The sequence below is a fragment of the Scleropages formosus genome, chromosome 10 (genome assembly GCF_900964775.1).
Source record: "Scleropages formosus chromosome 10, fSclFor1.1, whole genome shotgun sequence".
Taxonomy (NCBI): Eukaryota; Metazoa; Chordata; class Actinopteri; order Osteoglossiformes; family Osteoglossidae; genus Scleropages; species Scleropages formosus.
The window spans coordinates 10,064,801-10,087,319 of NC_041815.1; the positions used below are offsets into that span (position 1 = coordinate 10,064,801).

A 22,519-nucleotide genomic window follows, 5' to 3' on the forward strand; every position below is an offset into this window, starting at 1 on the left:
CTTAGTCTCAACCTCACATATATATTGAAGTATTCATTACTTTTCAGAAAAGTAACTTTTTTGGTGAAGCACAATCCACAACACCTCTAGTGTGTATTGTAACTTCTCCACACGTGCTGCACTGAACAACAATATTCTGTTGTGACAGCTTGTTTGTTACAATACAAGCCTACACAGTTTAACCTTCAGCAGCTTTCCAGTTGTTTTAACTCAAACCCCCAGCCCCCATCACTGCCCACCTCCAGGCCCATTCTGTCTCTATTGTTGTGTCAGCTGCAGCCTCTGATGTTCACTGCGCATCACTCTGGCCATGTTAATTAACTTACCGTGGTTTGATTTCTTTTATTCCAAGGAGTCATATGGGAAGGACACCCTTAGCTTCAGCTCTGTTGACCTGGAAGCCAGGGAATGGGATGGAATATGGGGTGTGAAGCTCTGCTTTGTGGGCTGGGTGTGTGGGTGTGTGTGGGTGTGTGTGGGTGGTGGGAGGTCCTTCAGCTGCACACACACTTAAGCTCATTTCTGGTTCAAAGATCAAACTATACTGTGTAATTCTGCAGAGGCTGAATAACTTTTAGTCAATAATTCTAGAAGGGGTGCAGCGGGTTTGGCCAGGGCCCACTGTGTGGTGGGTCTAGGGTTCAAGTCCTGCTTGGAGTGCCTTGTAGTGGATTGGTGTCCTGTCCAAGGTGTGTTCCCCTTTCCCTCCAGCCTTGTGCCCTGTGTTGCTGGGTTAGGCTCTGGTTTGCTGTGACCCTACTCAGGACAGGTGGTTGTAGACATTGTGTTTGTCAATAACTCCACTCACACATACTGTATTATTACATTACTTCTATACATTTACAGACATGTTTCTACTTACATAAATTTCACTTACATAAATCCAGATTGATGTAAAAATTCCCGTAATACACATTATTTACGGATAGTGCTTATGCAAAACTTCTGACACAAGCGCAAGTCAGTGTATCCAGACAAGGCAGGAAGCTGCATCTTCCCATTTCTCGTGTTTTGAGCCACGAACACATCTCCTCGCATTAGTGTAGTGCTTTTTTCACGCATATATAATATGTATTATGTATATTTTTATCCATTTCATTATTCGCAATGCCTGGTTGTGGACGTGTACTTTAAGGATTCACTTACTGCGGAATCTCTGTCCATATTTAAAATGGTGTTAAAACTCACCTCTCCGGACTAACTTTGACGATGATCTACTAAGTTTATGTAGGCTAATATGTAAATGAGACAGCTGGTAGTGTAGTGGTTAGTGCTACTGCCTTTGGACCCCAAAGTTACAGGGTTGATCCCCACCTCTGGCTGTAGTACTCTTGAGCAATGTACTTACCCTAAAATTACCCAGCTGTATAAATGGGTAAAGGATTGTAAGCATGTAATAATTGTAACCTTAACACTGCAAGCTGTTTTGGAGAAAAGCATCAGCTAAATGAATGAATGTTCATGAACTACAACTTTGAGATCATATCTGTTGAACAATGGATAAACCTTCATGCAACTACTCCTGTAATGTAAATGCGTGTAGAGTGTATATATATTAAAAGAAATACTAGGAAGGAATCATCAATATTCAGATAGTTTTATACAGCCACCCATGTGATGTACATCAATTCATATGGTGGTAAGAAACTAAAGGTACTTCAGAATCACATGTCTGCATCAAAGTCTCTCTTTCTGCTAATGTAATACACACATTGTATTTTCTATAAGATGTACGTTGCTGAGGAGAAAAGCATCTGCTAAATGAATACATGTAAATGTAAGGAAAACGAGAACCATCTCGCAAGCGCACAGCAATCAGTTTGGTGATGAAACTGAAAATAATAAGGACAAAGATTATCGTCTATAGCATGGGAACCAGGTTTAACCGTATCGACTATAAAGAAATAGTGAAGGATGCTGCACGTATAAAGGAGCATGTGAAAGGAACAGCTATCATGTAAACAACAATAACAAAGAAATGTCAAGGTGCAATAACTGAAATGGAAAAATTATTGCTATGCTGAATGGTGGGGGGAGGGGGTCCGACATACGTAAATTTTGATTTACGTAAGGGATTGAAGAATGGTCTATTTACGAAAGTCAAGAGTTGTCTGTACATTAATTCACTTAGTTTCCTCCAAACTGACTTAAAATTTTCACTACTTTGATTTGATGATTTCCGTATTTATACAACTGGGAATTTTTTCAGTGGAACAATTCAGGCACCTTGTAAAGAGCAGGAACTGAAATTTGGACCTAGGTTTTTCCAAGTTCAAAAGTGGCAGCTCAGAGTGTTACAAGACCTGCTGACCTGAGTTAAAAATAGCCTAAATTTTTTCTAAATGAAACAACTGGATATTTTATTGGTGTTATTCATATTGTGTGTCTTGCTCACGTATGAATCTGCAGGTAGGACTCATTGATTAAAAGAGTTTGTGACCAGAATGCTGCAAGTCCAAGGGTCATGGGGTAAACTCTTGTGGTACCTTTGAGTAATATGTGGCAGGCTGTATGTACTCTGCTCTGAACTTATAACTTGAAACTACTTTAAGTCATTTCCAATGAATATGAGTTCAAAGCAAATACATTTCACAAGACATGATTAAAATGCACCCCTCCGAGAATTGCCACCTTAACATGGTGGAGGGGTTTGAGTGTCTGAATGATCTCAGGAGCTATGTTGCCTGGGGCTATATGCCCCTGGTAGGGTCTCCCATGGCAAACAGGTCCTGGGTGACAGATGAGAAAAAGCACGGTTCAAAACCCCCTTATGACTACAAAATCAAGGTTCTCGTTTACCCCCCCCCCGGTATGGAGTCACTGGGGCCCCACCCTGGAACCAGGCCTGGGGGGGGGGCTCGCATGCGAGCGCCTGGTGGCCAGGTCTATGCCCACGGGGCCTGGCCGGGCTTAGCCCGAAGCCAAGACGTGGAGCCGCTCTTCGGTTGGCTCATCACCTTCCGGAGAGGACATAAGGGGCCGGTGCGTTGTGATTTGGGCGGTGGTCGGGGCCGAATGCCCGGTCGACCCAAACCCGGACGCCAACTCTGGCTTTTGGGACTTGGAATGTCACCTCACTGGCGGGGAAGGAGCCTGAGCTGGTGCGGGAAGTTGAGAGATACCGTCTAGATATAGTCGGGCTCACTTCCACTCACAGCTTGGGTGCTGGAATCACTCTTCTCGACCAAGGGTGGACTCTCCACTATTCTGGCGTTGCCCAGGGTGAGAGGCGGCAGACGGGTGTGGGCTTATTAATAGCCCCCCAGTTCAGCCGCCATGTGTTGGAGTCTACCCCGGTGAAAGAGAGGGTCGTCTCCCTACGCCTTCGGGTCAGGGAACGGTCTCTCACTGTCGTTTGTGCTTATGCGCCTAGCGGCAGTGTAGAGTACCCAGCCTTTTTAGAGTCCTTGGGGGGCGTGCTGGAAAGCGCTCCCACTGGGGACTCTGTTGTTCTACTGTGGGACTTTAACGCCCACGTGGGCAGCGACAGTGACACCTGGAGGGGCGTGATTGGGAGGAACGGCTTCCCTGATCTGAACCCGAGCGGTGAGTTGTTATTGGATTTCTGTGCTAGTCATGGTTTGTCCATAACAAACACCATGTTCATGCATAAGGGTGTCCATCAGTGCACTTGGCACCAGGACACCCTAGGTCGGAGGTCGATGATCGACTTTGTAGTCGTTTCTTCTGACCTTCGGCCATATGTCTTGGACACTCGGGTGAAGAGAGGGGCTGAGCTGTCAACTGATCACCACCTGGTGGTGAGTTGGATTCGATGGCAGGGGAAAAAGCTGGACAGACCTGGCAGGCCCAAACGCATAGTGAGGGTCTGTTGGGAACGTTTGGCGGAGGCCCCTGTCAGAGAGGTCTTCAACTCCCGCCTCCTACAGAGCTTCAACCAGGTCCCGAGGAAGACTGGGGACATTGAGTCCGCACCTCCATTGTCGGGGCGGCGGTTCGGAGCTGTGGCCATAAAGTCTCCGGTGCCTGTCGCGGCGGCAATCCCCGAACACGGTGGTGGACACCGGAGGTAAGGGATGCCGTCAAGCTGAAGAAGAAGTTCTATCAGGCCTGGCTGGCTCATGGGACTCCTGAAGCAGCTGACGGGTACTGGCAGGCCAGACGGAAAGCGGCTCTGGCAGTCGCCGCGGCAAAAACTCGGGCCTGGGAGGAGTTTGGTGAGGCCATGGAGAAAGACTTTCGGTCGGCCTCAAAGAGATTCTGGCAAATCGTCCGGCGACTCGGAAGGGGGAAGCGGTGTTCCGCCCACACTGTTTACAGTGGAAGTGGTGCGCTGCTGACCTCAACTGAGGATGTCCTCAGGCGGTGGAAGGAGTACTTTGAGGATCTCCTCAATCCCTCCGACACACCTTCCGTAGAGGAAGCTGAGGCCGGGGACTCGGAGGTGGACTCGTACATTACCCTGGCTGAAGTTGCTGAAGTAGTCAAAAAACTCCTTGGTGGCAAGGCTCCGGGGGTGGATGAGATCTGCCCCAAGTTCCTCAAGTCTCTGGATGTTGTGGGGCTGTCTTGGCTGACACGCCTCTGCAGCATCGCGTGAAGCTCAGGAACGGTGCCTCTGGACTGGCAGACTGGGGTGGTGGTCCCTCTTTTTAAGAAGGGGGACCGGAGATTGTGTTCCAACTATAGGGGGATCAAACTTCTTAGCCTCCCTGGGAAAGTCTATGCCAGGGTACTGAAGAGGAGAATCCGACCAATAGTCGAACCTCGGATTCAGGAGGAGCAATGCGGTTTTCGCCCTGGCCGTGGAACACTGGACCAGCTCTATACCCTCACTAGGGTATTGGAGGGTTCATGGGAGTTTGCCCAACCAGTCCATATGCGTTTTGTGGACCTGGAGAAGGCATTTGACCGTGTCCCTTGTGGCATCCTGTGGGGGGTACTTTGGGATTATGGGGTTCAAGGCTCGCTGCTACGGGCTGTTCGTTCCCTGTATGATCACAGCAGGAGCTTGATTCGCATTGCCGGCAGTAAGTCAGACCTGTTCCCGGTGCATGTTGGACTCCGCCAGGGCTGCCCTTTGTCACTGATTCTGTTCATTATCTTCATGGACAGAATTTCTAGGCGCAGCCAGAGAACGGAGGGTGTCTGTTTTGCTGGCCGCAGGATCTCGTCTCTGCTTTTTGCGGACGATGCGGTCCTGTTGGCTTCATCAAGTCAAGACTTGCAGCGTGCACTGGAGAGGTTTGCAGCCGAGTGCAAAGCGGCGGGGATGAGAATCAGCACCTCCAAATCCGAGGCCATGGTTCTCAGTCGGAAAAAGGTGGATTGCCCCCTCCGGGTTAGGGGGGAGTTGCTCCCTCAAGTGGAGGAGTTTAAGTATCTCGGGGTCTTGTTCACGAGTGAGGGAAAAATGGAGCGGCAGGTTGACGGACGGATCGGTGCGGCGTCCGCAGTAATGCGGTCATTGTACCGGTCTGTTGTGGTGAAGAAGGAGCTGAGTCGTAAGGCGAAGCTCTCAATTTACTGGTCGTTCTACATTCCTACCCTCACCTATGGTCATGAACTCTTGATCATGACCGAAAGAATGAGATCGCGGATACAAGCGGCAGAAATGAGTTTCCTCCGCAGAGTGGCTGGGCGCACCCTTAGGGATAGGGTGAGGAGCTCAGTCACCCGGGAGGAGCTCGGAGTAGAGCCGCTGCTCCTCCGCATCGAGAGGAGTCAGTTGAGGTGGCTCGGGAATCTGTTTCGGATGCCTCCTGGACGCCTCCCTGGGGAGGTGTTCCGGGGATGTCCCACTGGGAGGAGGCATTGGGGCAGACCCAGGACACGTTGGAGAGACTACGTCTCCCAGCTGGCCTGGGAACGCCTTGGGGTTCCCCCAGAGGAGCTGGAGGAGGTGTGCAGGGAGAGGAAAGTCTGGGGGGCTCTGCTTGGACTACTGCCCCCACGACCCGGTCCCGGATAAGCGGAGGAAGATGGATGGATGGATGGATGATTAAAATGCATGTTAGATATTTCCATTTGAATTTTTCAAATTAATACAAACATGAAGCAAATAAAAGGGAAGGGGAAAAGTTTTAATGCAGCCACATCACCTCTTATAAAATAGCTCTTGTAAAAAATGTATTTATGGTTAATAATTGGAATGTTGATCTGTTACAGAACTGGTTGTAACAAAAGTACCCTGAAATTACTATGACAAATATTGAAGTAGATTTCTTTTTGGATACAGGAATCAAGCTAAGGAAGTGATTGATGTAAATGATGTTATCTCCAGTACACAGATTTGCAGGCTAGGGAAAGAGAAAGGAACAATGTGTACAAACTGTTTTTTATAGGGTGTAGGACCTTCAGAACACATTCATCCAAAGACTTGTGGGAAACACAATTTTAAACAGAACGCAACAATTTATTGCAAACCCCTTTCAGATGGAAAAGAAGGCACTAGAGGGGCATCTTCTCTACAATTTCAGAGTTATTTTTCCAGTAACTAGCATGACTAATGGCTCTTTACTGCGATGGATTAATGATTCACCAGAATTGGAAGAGGTGAACTGGAGAAGCAACATCTGAATGAAAGCAACAGAGGAACCAAAATTTATAAGATAGATCTCCTGACCAGGGCAGAATGGGCAGCCTCGGTTCCCTGACTGCTGGAATTTTCTACTGAGCATCAGTTACCTCATCTCTGCCACAACATGACAAAAGATGTTGCAAGTGGAGCTGAAACACAACTTCACTTAACAAAATACTTTCAGCAGAATATATTTTTATGGTATTTTGTTTTTTTATATGAAATCTGTCACAAAGCACTATGTATGTGGTTTTTGAAAGGAAAAAATGAGTCAAAATATGCCAATATTATAAAATGAATATTAATAAGGTTAGAGCAGAATGGTTGATTATATTGCTATGGTACAATCTTCTACACCTTTTGAGTTCATGTGGGCAGGAGGAGCTCAGATTGCCAGTGAACTGGCATCTGTTTCACTTTGGGCAGACTGGATACTGTAATGAGGGTGAGGGATTGGGTGAAGAAAACAAAAAACTGGTTTATAAAACAATTTTTACTGTAAAAAGAAATGGGACCAAAAAAAAAAAAGAAAAAAAAATCAAACAACAATGTGAGACCATGAACTTTGCAAAATAAAAAAAGGATAAAACAGAAAAAGCCTGTTGCAACCAGGCTTCAAACTGAAAGACTTCAATAAGAAATCTGGCAACAAATGTGGCAAAAGATCCCCCCAAGTGCAGGTGCTCCCTTCAGGCTGGATCTCGCTTTGGTCTGTGCTTCTTTCTCCACAGTCCAGGGGAGTACAAAGAAATCGAAGTACCACTGCTACTTTCCACCTCCCTCCCGTGCATTCATGAGTTTCCCCATTTCTAAGGACAAAGTCGGCAGGTGGACACAACCACACTGTTCATATCCTGATCAGTTTCTGTCCAAGGTCTGGGCTCGTACTTATCACATTTGCCTACGCTGCTCCACCACACATCATAATACATAAGTTGTTTTCTTACCATCTAACACCTGATCACATGAGAATCACATAACTACAGTAGTAATCTGTTAGACCTCCTGTACATTAACTTCAGGCTATCAGTGTGCTTTTTCACTTAAGGGCAGGGTTTGTCTAAAGTCAGGTTGGCGTGTTTAAATATTTAATCTCATAGTAAACCTCTTGAGATATGCAGCATGCTTGCAAAACAATCTTTCCCATTAGGATCATAGATTTTGTTTGTTTTGATGGTGGCCCACATCACAGAGTTATAACTTGGCATCTCATCTTCTTGGCCTCATCTCATTCCAGGACAGTACCCAGGGCTGAAAGAAAGTGGAGGAACTGTAGAACAATGTCATTTGGTGTTTGAGGGCCAACAGAGGACCTGCAGAATTTCATGTTTCCTTTGTCACCCACCAGGGCGCAGTGATGTGTCCATGTGGTCTCCCTCAACTGAAATCATGTGGTTGGTCAGAGGAACGGTGGTGCACAGTGGTACAGGGTGGTGCATGGTGGCACAGCGAGTAGCGCTGCTGTCTCACAGTGCCTGGGTGGTGCGAGAGAACAGGGGTTCGATCACTGCTCACTCTGTGTGGAGTCTGCATGTCCTCCCTGTGTCTGTGTGGGTTTCCTCTGGGTGCTCTGGTTTCCTCCCACAGTCCAAAGACATGCTGTTCAGGTTCCCCCATAGTGTGCGAGTGTCACAGAGTAAGTTTGTTTCACTGATGCATGGATGAGTAACCCCTTGTAAGTAGTGTAATCACCTTGGTGAATAACATGTGTGGGCTAGTAACACTACATAGTATGCATTGTAAGTTGCTTTGGACAAAAGCATCTGCTAAGTGAATAAATGTAAATGTTGGAACTGCTGGTCAGCCTGTCACACAATTTAACAACTCTGTGTGAAGGTACTTCTACAACCTAACGAATCAATTATAAACCTTAGTGTCACCTTCTCTTGAGTATCTGGGGATAATTTCACATAAATAGTCATCATGAGCTGCTCAAACTGCCACATTTAACTGTCAGAAAAGACACCTGGTGGGAGGGGGGGGGGGAGTTCTCAAAAATGCTTTAGTGCTTTATTTCAAACATAATGCATCTATTCAAAAAACAAAAATGCAAATATCAACCTACTTGAGCTTTTCCATTTTCCTATCTTGCAGTGAATAATTTCTACAATTTTTTAATTTACAAAATAGAAAAATTTTGAAAGACAGTAAAATAAACCATAAACACAAGAACAGCAAATTTAAAAAAAAAAAAAAAAAAAAAAAAAAAAGAAATCCTCAGTGTGAACCCAGTCAGGCTTTGCAAAATACAAAGCTAAAGACATCAACAAGATAAGACATATTTACAGACTTTTTTCCATTCAACTCTGGTCAAAAAGCCCAGTTTAAAAAGATGCATTGCAACCTAGATGTTGCAAATGTCATTAGGAGGGCCTTGTTCATCTCATATGGCACAGAAGAATCATAAAGAACTTACTGATGGCATACGCCACTCTTTTGCAGTTCATTTATATTCTTTTCCTGCTACTGGGACTCTACTGTACAGAGTAACATCCTCATAAGGCTAAAAACACACTGCAAACCCCAGTGAAGGCACCAATTTAACATTAGTGACTTATGCTGTAACAAATATGGAAACAGGCTTTCATCATCATCATAATCACCATCATCATCTTCACCATCTTGGAGTATCTAATTTCAGTCATAACATAGTTCTTATGAGTGGTTTGCAATTAGAAAAGACACATTTCCCATGTCTTCCATTTTGTTACTTTCTTTACCAACGTGTCAACATGTGATTTGAGGTCCCGCTGGCTTGAAAAGTGTCTGGTACTGGAGTAACAGACCCGGAACCATGTCCACAAATACAAGCTGTGGCGAGAGCACGAATGACTCCACCTCAGTGCTGCTTTATACGCTGTAAATTGACACGTGGGACTAACACACATCCATGTCTGTATACACACTCCATAATGAAGATAAATTAAGAAAAACATAAAGGCACAAAACTTCCATCAATAATGAAGCAAATATGTATTAAAAAACTTTACCAGACAAAATGGCACAGTAGATGTAAACAAATCCAATTCCATTTATCAAGTTCATGACATCCAGTAGAGAGACCTGAACAGAAAGGTGGGTCACACGATTTTTCAATTAGCTCCAGTAATGATAACATCTGTATACCGTTCAAAACATAACCTGGAGATGAGCAGTGGACCAGTGACCAGCATCACCAATATGTTCTTACAAGTTGCTCTCCAGCCACTCAGTCAGGAGGGCATCTGGCTTCATCCCGACTGTACACCATCTATAAGTCTGCCACACAGCCACAACACCATGTGGATGCACCACCCAGCCCAAGGTGGAAATTAAAAAGGCCTAAATTTTGAGGCAGCCACCAGGCTTTGAAGACGGGTGGGGTGGCCCTTGCAGAGCAGATGTGCAAGGCTTGGGTCAAACACATCTTGGGTTATTCTGGGACATGAGAGCTTTTCCTACTGGGAGTATAAGGGAAACTGGTGACAAGGTAGAGGGGACAAAAAAAAGGAAGATGTAAATTAAAAAGCCAGGCAGTGCCCTCAAACCAGCCCATGAGGAGGCTGGAGAGCCATATGGGAACCAGAGGCTATTGCTCAGAATGTATAACCAGCCTTAACTTTAGTGGGCAGAAAAAGCCCAACCATGGACTGAGTATCTTCAGTTGCATTGATCCCTTTACCCCAGTTTCTTAGCATCCTGTATAATGGGTAAAAAAAATACAAGTGGTTAACATCAGTTGGACAGCCTTAATCTAATGTGGAAACACAAGTGGACCCTCTACACCCATCTTTGGTGGTACATTTTCAGAGGACTGTTAATATGCAACAGAAAAAAAATAAAGGCTGGCCAATGCCAGAAGTGCTATGATCCTCGCAGACCCCAAGCTCTCCTTCTCCAGCCAGTGTCACCTGCTTGAGGCTCCAAGGCAGTAGACTAAAAGGAATGGGGACTGGGGAGACTGCTGGGGAATTTTCGCTGACTTAACAGCCATTTTCTTCTGAAGAAACATAAGTTTACTATTTTTAAACCGTTTATACAGCTGTACAATTCTGAAGCAAAGTAGGTTAAGTACACTGATCAAAGGGTACAACAGAAGGTCCCATACTCTGTCCTAAAGTCCAACAGCATTTGCTACTTCACTTAATACTGTTGTCCTTTGTCCTTTAGTCAAGATGATATATTACAACATGATTCTCTACAGCAAAAAACAACCATATTCACTGATTGGTCATAACAGCTTAATGCCTGATTTAAAAGGATACTGCATTTAATGACAAATCAATGCAGCATTAAAACAGAATTGCTTTTGGTTTCAAGTAAAATACAAATTGTAAGAATGTTGGAGCACCAGGTCTATGGCAAGGAGGGTGGAGTGATGCAGGTATGCGAGGTTGTGAGATGACACACACACACACACACACACACACACACACACACACCTGTAGGAACTGGCGGAGCACTCTTCCAAACACATTCAGGTAAAGCAAAGCTACTTCCAATTAGAAATCCTTCACTTACATATTCACCTGCCACAGAATTCACACTATGCAATTTGATAGTGAGTGACAAAAGAAGTATACTGTATTGGTTTTACATTTTTTTTTTGTGTGTCACCAAAATGTCATCTACCACTTAAAGCTAAATATCTCGCTAAATGCCTGTCTCAGTCTCTCGCTCCACTCACACATACCACTCCCTGCGCGAGATAACAGATCCATCCAGATGGGAAACATACTCGCTATCAATGCCATTGTCATAGAAGTCCTCCGACAGATAGGGGGAGCCATTGTTCACACTGGATAAGTGCATGGGCATCTCTCTTGAGTGTATGCTGTGTGGGCTGTGGTGGTTTGGATAATAGACCTCCTCTCTGTGGATTCTGCGGCTGTTGCACATACCATCACCCCAGTCCTCCCGGTCCTTCCTCTCTGTGTCATATTCTGAGTGAACGATGTCTGCACAGGACTTGGGTTTTAGGTCCGGGCTGTCCTGAGGTGGGCCACCCCTGCCGTAGACCTCTTGTAGCTCATGTGGCTGCAGCATGTCCAGCTGGGGTTCCTTTTGCATGTCAGCTGGACCCAGATATTGCTTGGTATAGTAGTCGCCTCGGAAGGTGCGCCGCTGCCGCATGTAGCAGACCCCACCCAGTACCAGTATGAGCACCAAAAGCAGGATCCCGCCCACAGCCCCGCCCACAATGGCACCCAGGCTGCTGTCTGGCAGAGAGCCCAGGGTTGGGGAGCTGACCTGGAAACGCCTATTTGCTGGAGCGGTATTGGAGAAGTCATTGCCAGGGAGGATAAGCGCAGGAGTGGTGGAAGTTGTGGCTGTTGTGGGGGGTGGCTCTAAGAGTGAAAGGGTTGGGATGTTCAGTAGGGGGTGTAGAGGGAGAATGGGAGAGAAAGGGGTTGGAGAAAGAAAAGCAACTTAAAAACAGTGTTCAGCAACTAATACCACTTGAAAGTTAGTGTGTGATATGTGCAGAATTTTGCATGTTCTGAGTCTGATGAGAGAACATATGTCAGAAGGCACTAGTGCGAAGGGATTAATAACAGTACACAGCAATATCTTGACATACGAAACACATACATAAGGAAACCAAATCCAACAAACCAAGCTCCGTGAACCATGTGAGGATGCTGGAAAATGAAAGATCTAACAATGTGTTAGAAGGAGGAAGATTTCAAATAATTACAAGATTTTACAACTGAAACCGTACAAAAGTGATGGGTCAGTTTTTCAATACTATCAATGATAAGAAGAGGTGGCTGGTCAACAGTGATTTTTCTCCTTCTGTAAACACACCTAGCAACCTGCGTATGCCAAAGACTTGCAGTATTGTATAACTACACTTAGAAATATCAACCTGATAGTCTGCACTCAGTTATTTCATTAACCGAGGACACCCAAGTAGACCATTACTTTTGGCTCTCTAGTCCTCCTGTTACTTGGTGAAAGCAAGAAACTGAGGTGATTCAAGATGAGAAAAGGAATTTTGCCATTAATCGTAATTAAACAATCCATGTTTATCAATGCTATTTGCTATCTCCACAAATGTCACTGCATGCCACCTTTCAGAAGGTTAATGGTATCGATACCAACCGATATTACTAATACCTGCTTATATTGCTCTTGTCATACGTCATAGTATATTTTCTAGTGCCTCTTAAATAAATCTTCCAAACACTCTTACAATAATTTACCCATTAATTTTTGTGTATTTCCTTGTATGGATTAATAGGATTTTCATAGTTATGCAGGGGGGGGTATTCTCATGCTATGAATTAATGGAAAGTACCTGGGACAGCTGGTACAGTAGTGGTTAGAGCTGCTGCCTTCAGACCCAAAGGTTGCAGGTTTGATTGTCACCTCCAGCTATAATAACCTTGATCAAGGTACTTACTCTAAAATTTCTCCAGTAAAATAACCTAGCTGTATAAATGGGTAAATAATTGCAAGTAGTTTAGCTTTTCTCCAAAGCAGCTTACAATGCATCAGCTAAATGAGTTAATAGAAATGTTAAATGTACCTGGCACAAAGGGGCTACTGCAGCAGTGGGACTGGAACCTGAAACTTTCAGATTACAAGACAACAGCCCTAACTACCTTGAGACCTCCTGCTCCTGGTTTATGAGGATCTCTTTGCTCATCACTACAGCAATATCAAAGTAACCAAACCTTCAAGTGCCAGCGGATTTTTGCACTTCATGTTCCTATAATGAAACTAATTTGGCTCCAATTTAGGTTACTTTTTCCACTCAGGATCAGCTGAATTTGATCCACAAAGGAAATGTCTGCATAGGATTCGTTCTGATGAAGAGCAATCATCTTATGGCTGCCCTTTGTTGCGTCTAAATGGTTCACAACATAAACATCTGTGTGCAGGTCAGTACTAGCACAGGACAAGTATAATAAATACAAGAGGAGCCTCTGTGGAACCAAGACAAAGCCATTATTCCGACAATAATACCCATTTACGGGGGCGCGGTGGCGCAGTGGATTGGACCGGGTCCTGCTCTCCGGTGGGTCTGGGGTTCAAGTCCTGCTTGGGGTGCCTTGCGACGGACTGGCGTCCTGTCCTGCGTGTGTCCCCTCCCCCTCCAGCCTTACGCCCTGTGTTCCTGGGAAGGCTCTGGTTCCCCGCGACCCCGAATGGGACAAGCGGTTCAGAAAATGTGTGTGTAATGCCCATTTACGTCTACACCGATCATCTCAATATCTGCTTTCACAGAACTCTCCCACAGACAGAACTTCTTCCATGTCCTGTAAGAGGTAGAGGACATGAAGTTGGAATGGTCCCTGTTTAAAATCTCCATTGTGGAAGCAGCCAGGCTCAGCTGTGGCCAAAAGCTTGCTGGTGCCAGTCACGGCAGCAACCTAAGAAGCAGCTAGTGAACATTGGTGGTGAGGGAAGCCATCCAGCTGAAGAAGAATGCTTTTAGGGCCTGGTTGGCTCTGAAGACTCCTGACTCAGCAGATAGGTACCAGCAGGCAAAAAGACGACAGTGGCTGTGGTTGCAGAAGCAAACTCTACAACATGAGAGGAGTTTGGAGAGGCCGTGGAAAATTACTTTCGGTCGGCTTCAAATAGGTTCTGGAGAATCACCCAGTGGCTCAGGAGGGGTCGGAGGACCTTCACTGAAGCTGTGCTCAGCAAAGGTGGAGAAACTCTGGCCTCAAATGAGAACATTGTTGGGAGGTGGAAGGAGAACTTTGAGGAACTCCTAAACCCGAGAGATATGCCTCCCTTACAGGAGTCAGGGCCAGAGGCTTCCAGGGTATCAGAGTCCCTTTCCCTGCTGGAAGTCACTGAGGTAGTAGGAAAGCTCCACAGTGACAAAGCACCAAGGGTGGAGGAGATTCGCCCAGAAATGCTTAAGGCCTTGGATGTTGTGGTGCTGTCATGGCTGACATGCCTCTGGAATGTTGCATGGACTTCGGGGACAGTGCCTCTGGATTGGCAAACTGGGGTGGCGATCCCTAACTTTAAGAAACGGGACAGGAGAGAGTGTGCCAATTATCGGAGTATCACACTTCTCAGCCTCCCTGGGAAAGTCTATGCCAGGGTGCTGGCAAGGAGGCTCCGGCCTGCAGTCGAACCTCAGATTGAACAGGAACAATTCAGATTCCGTCCTGACCACAGAACAGCAGATCAGCTTTTCACCCTCTCACAGATAACTGAGGGGGCATGGGAGTTCACTAATCCAGTCTACATGTGTTTTGTAGACTTGGAAAAGGCTTACGACCGCATTCCCTGAGAAATTCTGTGGGAAGTGCTTTGGAGTATGAGGAGCAGGGGCCACTACTGCAGGCCATTCGGTCTCTGTACACATGGAGTGAGAGCTGTACTCGGCATTAAGTCAAGCCCGTTTAAAGCGGGTGCTGGACTCTGCCAAGGTTACGCCTTGTCCCCACTCCTGTTTGTGGTTTTCATGGACAGGATATCAAGGCGCAGCCGAGGTGAAGAGGGCATTCTATGTGGGGGCCGGAAGGTGATGCCTCTGCTTTTTGTGGACGATGTCCTTTTGGCGTTGTCACATAGATGCCTCCAACACGAGTTGGAACGGTTTGCAGCAGAGTGTGAAGCGGTTGGTATGAGGATCAGCACCTCCAAGTCTGAGTCCATGGTTCTCTCATGGAAAAGGATAGTACGTCCCCTTCAGGTAAGGGAAGAGAATTTGCCCCAGGTGGAGGAGTTTAAGTATCTTGAGGTCTTGTTCATGAGTGAGGGGAGAAGGGAGCACGAGATTGGCTGCAGACTGGGAACAGCGGCAACAGTAATGCGGTTGCTGTACCGGACTGTAGCAGCAAAGAGGGAGCTGAGCCATAAGGCAAAGCTCTCTATTTACCAGTCGGTCTACGTCCCTACCCTCACCTATGGTCATGAACTCTGGGTAATGACCGAAAGAATAAGATCATGGATGCAAGCGGCTGAAATGAGTCTTCGCCATCGGGTGGTGGGACTCACTCTTTGTGACAGGGTGAAGAGTTCAGCCATCTGGGAGGAACTCAGAGTAGAGCCGCTACTCCTCCGCATTGAGCCAGTTGAGGTGGATCAGGCATCTGGTAAGGATGCACCCTGGGCACCTCCCTTTGGAGGTATACCAGGCATGGCCAACTAGGAGGAGACCCAGAGGTCAGCCCAGGACCCACTAGAAAGATTATATCTCCCAGTTGGCCTGGGAGTGGCTGGAGATCCCCCGAGTTGAGATGGGGGAAATTGTAAGGGACAGGGACAGGCTTCTCTGCTCTTCCTATTGCCACCGCGACCCTAGAAGGACAAGCGGTCAAAAAAATGGATGGATAGATGGATCAATCTCCCACAGACTTCAGTGTACTTTGGTTTCAGATCATTAATTTTGATTTTCATGGAGGGAGAAGCTGTCAGCGGTTGGACTGAGACTTCTAGATACACAGGTTTAGAAGCACCGCTTAACGAAAATGAGAGCTAAAATTAACATAAGGGCCAGGAACCAATATGATACCCAAGAATGCCCTTTACTTGAGCATCTCTATTTGTGGCTTTTAGTGTGTGGGGGGGGGTTTAGGTGACGCTTAACCGGAAGCTTGTGTGTCACTTTCCTAGATATACAAGTAAAGTAGGGCTTGTGAGAAAGGTAGAGAACAACCCCTCCTTTGTCCTGCCTTTTGGGATAGCGATGACAGGCACAAAGTGAGACAGATCCACAGAAGACCATAGTCAGACTATCTGAAATCTTCCAAGAATGTCCATGGGAAAGAAAACAGAGCCTGTCTGCAAACATGTCCACAAGTGCCAAATTACATGAATGCCACAGGGCAGGTAATCATGTCCATTAAACTGACTTATTCAGCTTCTCAACAGCAATCCTCAGGGAACACTTAAAACAAGGTGTTCACAAATTTTCTGAACAACATAATCTGCATTATGAATTACCCTGAATATTAACCCTTATTACAGCAGCACGGTGACAACCAGGGCTGGAGTCTCACAGCTCCTGGGCTGGGTGATTATAGGGGTAGATTTCATATCTACAGTCTGTGTTGAGTTTGCATGTTCTCCCCTGTGGTTATGAGGATTTCCTACAGCTGCTCTGGTTTCCTCATACAGTGCGAAGACATGCAGTTCAGGTGGACTGGTGATGTGTTACTGCGTGAGAAAAGCGCACACACACACACACACACACACACACACACACACACGCTATATAAAAATAAATTGAATGCTAAATTTTCCACAATGCATGATTAAGTACGTACGTGTGTAGCTACCCTGTGATGGACTGGCATCCTGTCCAGGGTTTACTCCCCTCAGCCCAGTGTGCACAGTGATTCTGGGATAGGAGCCAGACCCCCATGACCCCGTTTTAAAACAAGGGTCTAATGGAAATCGACAGATGTAGGAATAGTCTCTCTATTGCTGACACTGTAATTGTGTTATGTGCTACAATGCTCTGGGTACATGGGCAAATGATTGTAGGGGGTTTAGTGACGTGTATGTACAATTGTATGTTTACTTGGATAAAGGAGCCATCTTAAAACTACACAGCAGTCATTGTACATGACTTTGGGGGAAAAGGTGTCTGCTAAATGATTTAATGAACCAAATAAGACAAGGTTTCACCGTTTTAGACAAAACCACAAAATGACAGGACAATGCTAATACAAAATAAATGTTGCATAACTTTGAAAAGATGTTGTAGCAAGAAAAGGCTGGATCAGAACCAAAACAAAAGCTAGTATGGGAATCTGCTGTAGACAAGCTGAATAGCAAAAGGAAGTAAGAAAAACAAAAATAAACTGAACACAATGGTAAATGTTGTCCTAATCTGGGCCATTTGTTTTCCCGGGTCAGGTTGTCCGCTTTTAGATACGGCGGCATAAGGCAGACTGCTGTCGCCCACACAAGACCTCCACGGCTGAGTACATCTTAGGTGCAATTGGCTGAGCGCCAGTCTCAATTATGCCTGCCTCCAGCCCATCACCACCAACTCTGAGGACATCACATCTATGAACATGAAGTGACACTACAACAGTGACAGATGACAAAGTAAGTGTTAAAAAGAGCTACAAAATGAAGTCTGTTCTGTGATTAATTTGAAGGTGAAGGTGTTAGGGTTTACTGTATGGAACCAATTTGGAGTGTGTGGACAGGAAGGGGAGAGTTACTGCGGAAATTGATGCCGCCGAACTCTATAATTCCATTGTTTATCATCGCAACAGCCTTCTAAAAATGCCCCCAAGGGTGAACACAAGCCCCTAACCCTTTCATTCATCCTCCCTTTGGAATGAACCTCTCTCCAGGTGGGCACCAGGCTCAGAACGAAAATAATCTTCACAGGGGCCTCCCTGGACGAGTGAGTGGAAGATGGGAAAGAGCTAGATGTGGGTACGAAAGGAATATGTGTTACTCACCTTGGATCCAGATGCGAGTCTCTCTGCTCTTCTGGGCAATGTCGTTAGCCACTTCACAGCGGTACACCCCTGAGTCGTTCTGATGCAGTGGGAGCGTGAACAGCAGCGTATTGTTCAGCACCTCTACTCCCTCTGGCATGGGTCCGTCCAGTCTGAACCAGGACAAATAAAAGTAACAACAATTTGGTATCACAATAGGGTGCTTACCTGAAGCGGTTTATAAATTCTTAATTCATAGACCATTTTACATGAGTAATTCAGGTGAAGTAAACTTAACTGTCACAATTAAAGTGCAAGACCCTTTCTAGGGGGGAGGAGGAGGAAGAGAAGGAGAGGGGGGAGGGGAAAAAAAAAAAAAAAAAAACACCTTACCTCACTGGTCTGTGTCCACAATCACTGTGCAATGTAAAATTATTATTTATAATTTATTTACTACAATTATTTTACCTATTCATACAGCTGGATATTATTACAGGAAATTTACTATAATTACCTTGCTCAATGGCACTATAATCAGTACTGGAACCTGCCCTTTAACTAGAAGCCTTCAGGTTACAAGTCCTGATCTTTAAATACTATGCAAACTGTTTCCCAGGTTTATGTTGTTTTGTATATCTAGATTGCTCAAAAACACCAAAAGAGCACACACAAAGATAAGAGCACTAGAGGCATGATGGTTAAAGTTGCCTTTGAGGTTAACAGTTCAAATCCCACCTCCTGCTGTAGTATCGATGAGCAAGGTACCTTGCATAACTTGATCCAGTATAAATTACGTGGCTGTACAAATGAGTAAGTAATTTTAGGAAGCTTAATATCATAAGTTGCTTTGGAGAAAAGCATCAGCTAAATGAATAAATGTACTTGAAAACTTATTCTGCAAGTAATCAACAAATCTCCAAGCAACAAAGTACAATTTATAGCACTGTACAGGGAGCTTCTGATCTACCAGAAAGACACTAAAATTCCAGTCTCATCCCACAATGTGGCTTTCCCTCCAAACAGCTGGCACGGCAATTGGGCAAGGTGGATAAAAGGGAAACTGCAGTCATGACATTCAAAAGGAATAGAACCACAACCCTTGAAGGTGTGTTCAAACACACAGAGAAGCTTTATCAACGAAGAATTAAGTTGTGCTCTGCTGTCCTTAACTGTGTCCTACAGATCAACACAGAATTCTCACTGGATGCAAAAATGGTGAGACTGAGGTTATCATACTTTGAATAAGTTACTAGAATGTTTTCCAAACCGTTGGGTAAATTGGAGGAAAAAGAACATGAAAGAGCAAACAGATAAACTCAACTGACAATTGACACACCCCCCTTTTCAATATAAAAGTCACAAGCGGAGGACAGAGGATTCTGGAGGTACTCAACCTATATGATCGTGAAGAGTTCACATGAAAAACATAAAGGTACTTAACCTGAAGCAGTTCGGTTATCAACCTGTTATTTTTTTATTCATCATGATGCAGTTGTGTTGGAAGAGATGTAACATCATCATCATCAAGATTCAGAACTGTCAACAGTGATCATCACAAAAGAGCCTATCTCAGACCAGAAGTGGGAAGAACGTTACATCTTCATGACATTGTCTACATGAGACCCTACAAATCAACTGTTTTAATCATTGTATTAATCTACATGCAACCTACAGAGACAGAGGGGTGGATCAGTTATTCTCTTTTTCTTTTTTTCTTAAAAACATTAAACATTGTATACCCATCTTTCTCTGTTTCCAGTTTCATAAAGATAACACGTTTTCATAGTGTAGCTTAGTCTCCGGAAAAAAGTCAGTGGCAACAGTTCAGTTGGATCCTTGGCATTAGTCTGCCTCCCCTAGTTTATATTATAAGAATTATAAAATTCTTTCCCTGCAGCTATGGTACTCAACAAGGCTGAGAGTATTTCCGCTCATCATCTCACATTTATTCATTTATCTGACACTTACTTCCAAAGTATCTTACAATGTTAAGCTGCTTACAATATTTACCCATTTATACAGCAGTGCAATTTTACTGGAGCAACTGAGGATAAGCACCATGCTCAAGAGTAGTACAGCCAGAAATGAAATTCAAACCAGGTTCCTTTATGTCCACAGGCAGTGGCCCTAACCACTACGCTACCTGCTCCCATCTATCATAAGATGGGCAGCTACTGGTCTGGTGGTATTTATTTTATGCATAATTCTTGATTCCTGGACAACATACTGAAAACTATGTCACTAACTTTCTGAGAAGAACAAGTTCTACAAGTACAATTTCACAAACTGGAGGATCCTCGATCATTCCACGTCATACGTCAATGCTGTTCAAAAGAGACTTTGCATTCAGAACAGAGACCCGTATCTAGCTGCAGCAACTCAACGCAGTGAGCCACTGAGATATACCCACCTGGACCAGTGCCAATAGTGCACAGGCGGGTTGGCGTTGGCCTGGCACTGGAGCTGCGCATTCTCCCGTCCAGCATACCATTCTCCGTTAGACCTAGCCACTGTCACTTCAGGGGCATCTGAAAGAGACAGCACACCAAGGTTCAAACAGCTGATTTTTTTGTCAGTTAAAAAACCCAATACCAAGAACTCAGGCAAAAGCTGCCCATAATTAGCCACCAATACACAGACAGTCCTTTAGAAATATTACTTTCATGCCAAAGGTTGTTCTCACACACATCATCTGAAACTGCTTGCCCCGTACAGGGTCGTGGGGAGCCGGAGACTAAACTGGCAACATAGGGCGAAGGGCTGGAGGGGGAGGGGACACACCCAGGACGGGACACCAGTCTGTCGCAAGACATCCCAAGCAGGACTTGAATCCCAGACCCACGGGAGAGAAGGACCCGGTCCAACCCACTGCGCCACCGCGCCCCCCCCAAGGTTGTTCCCTTCAAGTTCAAGTTTCATTCCAAGTGGGTTTAGATGTACTATTTGGGGAAATTAGGTTTGCATTTCCCCTACAGCAATTAAATATGTGAATTAAATTCAATTTTTGATTTTACTTCTGTGACCAACACCTACCATGAAGACATTTGCCACCTTATCAACAGTCTTGTACCATTCAAGTACATTAATGGAATTGCATTATGACTCCTCCACACCCCTCTTCCACAGTAACAGCATGAAAAATGAGGTGTTTGTGGCAGAAGTGAACTGAGGCAGTACAACCAAGATAAACTAAAAACTCAGTTTGTGTGTTAATGTGCAGGTCCTCTAAGTAAGCAAAGGCCTGCAGAACAGTCCCACTGATGAGCAACCCAGGATGTAATACTGTTTTGTGTGTGTGCGTGCATGCGTGCGTGCGCGTGCTTACACGATCATTCATGCATGTGTGTTACCGCACCGATAGTGGATCCCCACCCCTACTCCCCGGTGTCCACCTACGGCTGTGGGTGAAATGGGTTTGATCAATATTTCGTAGCCCTCTTTTACTAACCAGTACTAACACACTGCAATCACAACACCACCAGAGCTCAGCACACCCAGAAAACACGCATTAGATAACTCTTTAATGGAGCCTTCATGCAAAAAATGGCATTGGTAAACTACCTTCTTTGAGAATGTTCTCACACAAGAAACTAGGAGAGAAATGTTGGCAATTATCAGTGCTTCTTATATGAACAGTAATGCACTTCCCTAGCATTGCATTGAAATGAGAACCAGATGTCCTTGCTTGCAGTGATGGGCAGCCAACAGTGTTGTAAGATTGATTGCTTCCTGTTGATTGGTGGGCTCGCGTTTGGGGGGATCTTCTCTTATGCTACAACATTGTTCCAGCCCCTATGTATGCTTCCCCTTACACCCTGCCCCCCCATGTACCCTTCCAACCCCAACTCACACTGCACGTTGAGCTGATATGGAATTCGGAACTCTGTGGGCAGGGCAGGATGCTGCACCACGCAGGTGAGTGGGTGGTCCTGTGCACGGCGAGTGGGGCGCCAGAGGTAGCGCACTTGGGAGGTGGTTGTGCCATTGGGCTCTGCCTGCTGATGCGCCTGTGAGCGGCCAAACAGCTCTGTTTCCCAGGAGACATTTGCAGGGGGCCGTGCTCGCTCAGCTATGCAGGTGGCCACCAGCGACTCATTGCCTCCATCCAGCAGAGGAGCGGAGCCCGCTGACACGTACACCTCAGGCTTCACTGAGACAAAGGAGACACAATGAGTCACTCCTACTGATTTTGTAATGGATGAATAAATAAAATCTGGCAAAAAACTCCAAGGCAAGACAGAAATAGGCAGATATGGCACACAACAGGGAGGGACACCAACACCTGTACTAGGTTTCCACGCTGGTTACCATGCCTCCTTAACGCATATGCTTAGTTACAGTAAACAGACACCTTGCCCCCATGACTCCCAGTTTTGTTATTTAAACCCCTACTGGACAGTGTGAAGGGGCTGACTGGTTTGGAGAGCAAAAGAGAACAAGCAGAGGTAACAGTTGAGAAGTGAGAGTCTCCGCTGCATTTCTGACCTTGCGAATACAGCCTGCTATTGAGTTCAACAAACCCGAGTAGAAGTATCCTGGAAGTAGTAAAGTTTCAGAGGCAATTATGCTCATATATCTCTCTCTGGCTCAAGCAGAAGTAGACCACAGATAAGCACCGAGTCAG

The 22,519-nt window shown here is 45.5% G+C and overlaps 1 protein-coding gene across 2 annotated transcripts in view; it reads right to left on the bottom strand.

The window, feature by feature from the left end:
• Positions 1 to 8,767: 8,767 nt before the first annotated feature.
• The window catches only part of nectin3a (nectin cell adhesion molecule 3a), a 45,698-nt gene continuing 31,946 nt past the window's right edge, over positions 8,768 to 22,519 (bottom strand). For both annotated transcript variants that reach the window (XM_018758829.2, XM_018758830.2), the window contains exons 3-6: positions 21,746 to 22,045; positions 20,306 to 20,423; positions 17,917 to 18,068; positions 8,768 to 11,868 (exon numbers count right to left, since the gene is read on the bottom strand). In XM_018758829.2, coding sequence (XP_018614345.2) covers positions 11,204 to 11,868; positions 17,917 to 18,068; positions 20,306 to 20,423; positions 21,746 to 22,045 — 1,235 coding nt within the window. In that variant the 3' untranslated portion in view covers positions 8,768 to 11,203. The remainder of the gene's footprint in view (positions 11,869 to 17,916; positions 18,069 to 20,305; positions 20,424 to 21,745; positions 22,046 to 22,519) is intronic.